The sequence below is a fragment of the Monoraphidium neglectum genome (genome assembly GCF_000611645.1).
Source record: "Monoraphidium neglectum strain SAG 48.87 unplaced genomic scaffold scaffold01400, whole genome shotgun sequence".
NCBI lineage: Eukaryota > Viridiplantae > Chlorophyta > Chlorophyceae > Sphaeropleales > Selenastraceae > Monoraphidium > Monoraphidium neglectum.
Genome location: NW_014012228.1, coordinates 1 through 2358, shown reverse-complemented (window position 1 = coordinate 2358; position 2358 = coordinate 1). Strand labels below are relative to the sequence as shown.

At 67.5% G+C, this 2358-nt stretch overlaps 1 protein-coding gene across 1 annotated transcript; it reads left to right on the top strand.

The window, feature by feature from the left end:
• Positions 1-145: 145 nt before the first annotated feature.
• Positions 146-2164, top strand: MNEG_7734 (putative inactive serine/threonine-protein kinase scy1; the record flags this gene model as incomplete). Its single annotated transcript, XM_014043788.1, has 5 exons — positions 146-364; positions 584-782; positions 1190-1485; positions 1924-2053; positions 2139-2164. 5 exons carry the CDS (start codon positions 146-148, stop codon positions 2162-2164), a joined length of 870 nt encoding a protein of 289 aa, XP_013899242.1.
• Between the last annotated feature and the right edge of the window lie 194 nt (positions 2165-2358).

Below are 2358 nucleotides of genomic sequence, written 5' to 3'. Positions count from 1 at the left end.
CACACACACACGCACGCGCGCGCGCGCGTGCGCGCGCGCGCACACACACACACACACACACACACACACACACACGCACACACACACACACACACAAACACACACGCACACACACGAATGCACGCAGATCCACGGGCACCTGTGCATGTCGGCTGTCGCCGTCACCGACACCCTCGACTGGAAGCTCCACGGCTTTGACCTGCTGTCTGAGGCGGCCTGCCAGGGGGACTTTGCGCTGCAGCACGCGGCCTGGATGGTGGGGCCGCACTACAAGGCGGCAGAGGTGGCCAAGGCGGACTGGGCGGCGGTGGCGCAGGGGCCGCCGTGGGCGGTGGACTCGTGGGGGCTCGGGTGCATGATGCAGGTGAGGGGCGGGTGCAGCGGGCGGCAGGGCAGCGGTCTGTCACTGGAGGCGCCATCCAACGCAGGCTCGGGAAGTGAACTTCACACGTGCGCTTCTGTGGAGGTTTGCAGCCGCCTGCCTTCTGATTGGTGACAGCAGCGGCCCTGGCTTGGGCGCTCGCGTTGGCGCTGCTACACAACGGAACCAGCCGCCGGGGTCCGCCGCGCCCTCTGCCCGCAGGAGGTGTTCAGCGGCGAGCCCCTGCGCGCGGTGGAGCAGCTGCGCCGCACCGAGGTCATCCCGCCGGCGCTGCTGGGGGACTACCAGAAGCTGCTCAACTCCAACCCGGCGCGGCGGCTCAACCCCAGCCAGGCGGGCGGGCTTCCGATGGGCTTGTCGGGACCCTATGGCGGCTGGCCGCTACGCCATGCCGCCTGTGGTGGGGCGGATCAGATGTCGCCGCCCGCCGTACCCAGCCGGCGTGACCCGCACCCACGCCCCACGCGCGCCCTGAGCCCCGCCTCGCTTGCCCCGCGGCGTTTTGTCGCGATGACAGGTGGCGGAATCCAGCTTTCTGAACAACCGCCTGGTCAAAGTGGTTGACTTCATGGAGAACATCTCAGGTCGGCCGCGATCATGTAGAGTATCGGCTGCCGCCACAAATTGATCTTGGGTATTGGGCGCCAGCAGCATGTCAGCGCGACCGCCAGCGGCGAGCGCCTGCGTTGGTCATGGCGTCCCCACCCTCTCGCCCGGCCGGGCGCTGCGCCTCGGGGACCCTATCACCCGAGAAACGAAGCGTCCCCGCGCGGCGCGCCGCCCTCTTTGCCTTCCACAACCCGACAGTCAAGGACGGCGCCGAGAAGGACGCCTTCTTCAAGCGCCTGCCGACCCTCCTCCCCGCCGTCCCCGAGGCCGTCGCGGCCCGCAAGGTGCTGCCCCTGCTCTCCCGCGCCCTCGAGTTTGGCGGCGCCCCGCCCAGCGCGGTGGGCTCCCTGCTGCAGATCGGGCGGCCGCTGCCGCAGGACGAGTTCCAGAAGCGCGTCGTGCCCAGCCTGGCGAAGCTGTTTGCGTCGACGGACAGGAGCCTGAGGCGCAACCTGCTTGAGTCTGTGGACGTGTGGGGGCCGCACCTGACCACGGTGAGGGGTTGCTGCGGGCCAGCAGGGGCGGCTGGGGGTGTGGCTGCCGCGAGTGAGGGTTGGAACAGAGGACGGTGGGGAGGGGGTGCGTGTGTGCGTGTGCTTGTGCATGTTTATGTGTGCTTGTGCTTGCGCTTGTGTGTTTGTGTGTGTGTGTGTGTGTGTGTGTGTGTGTGAGAGAGAGAGAGAGAGAGAGAGAGTGCTTGTGTGTATTGGTGTTTGTGCGTGCATGTTGCGTGTGTGTGTATGTGTGCGTGCGTGCAGAAATCATGGCCTGCAGCCGGCACAGGCCGTGGCTCAGGGTCCTCAATCGCCCGTTGCGCCCCGCGCACGCAGCCTCTGTGCCAGCCCGGCCTGGCTGACCGGCCCCAAACCCTGAAAACCCCCCAACACGCCCCCCGCCCTCCCAATCTCGGGGGATCTCTTTTTTTCACGCAGCCCATCGTGGAGGAGCAGATCTTCCCGCACCTCCAAACGGGGTTCAATGATGACAACGCATACATCAGGGAGCTCACCCTCAAGGCCACACTGGCCATAGCGCCAAAGCTCAAGCAGGCCACGCTCACGGGTGGGTCGGTGGGAGCCGGCGGGACGGTCGGCGGCGCGCGCGTGCGTGGGTTGACGCGCTTGTTTTTGCCCCCGCAATCAGGCAGCGGCAGTGTACGCCGGCCCTGCCTGACACCACTTGCCTCACTGCAGGCGCTTGTCAGGGCCCAAACCTGCCGCCGTGCCGATGCCTCGTTCGTCCCCCATCCCCCATCCAACCGTCCAACCCGCCACCAGACCTGCACGCATGCACCCTCCTCTCGGCCCCCCTGCCCGCTCCTCTCCCGTCCTCCCTCCCCACAACACATCCTCCACGCTCTCCCACCC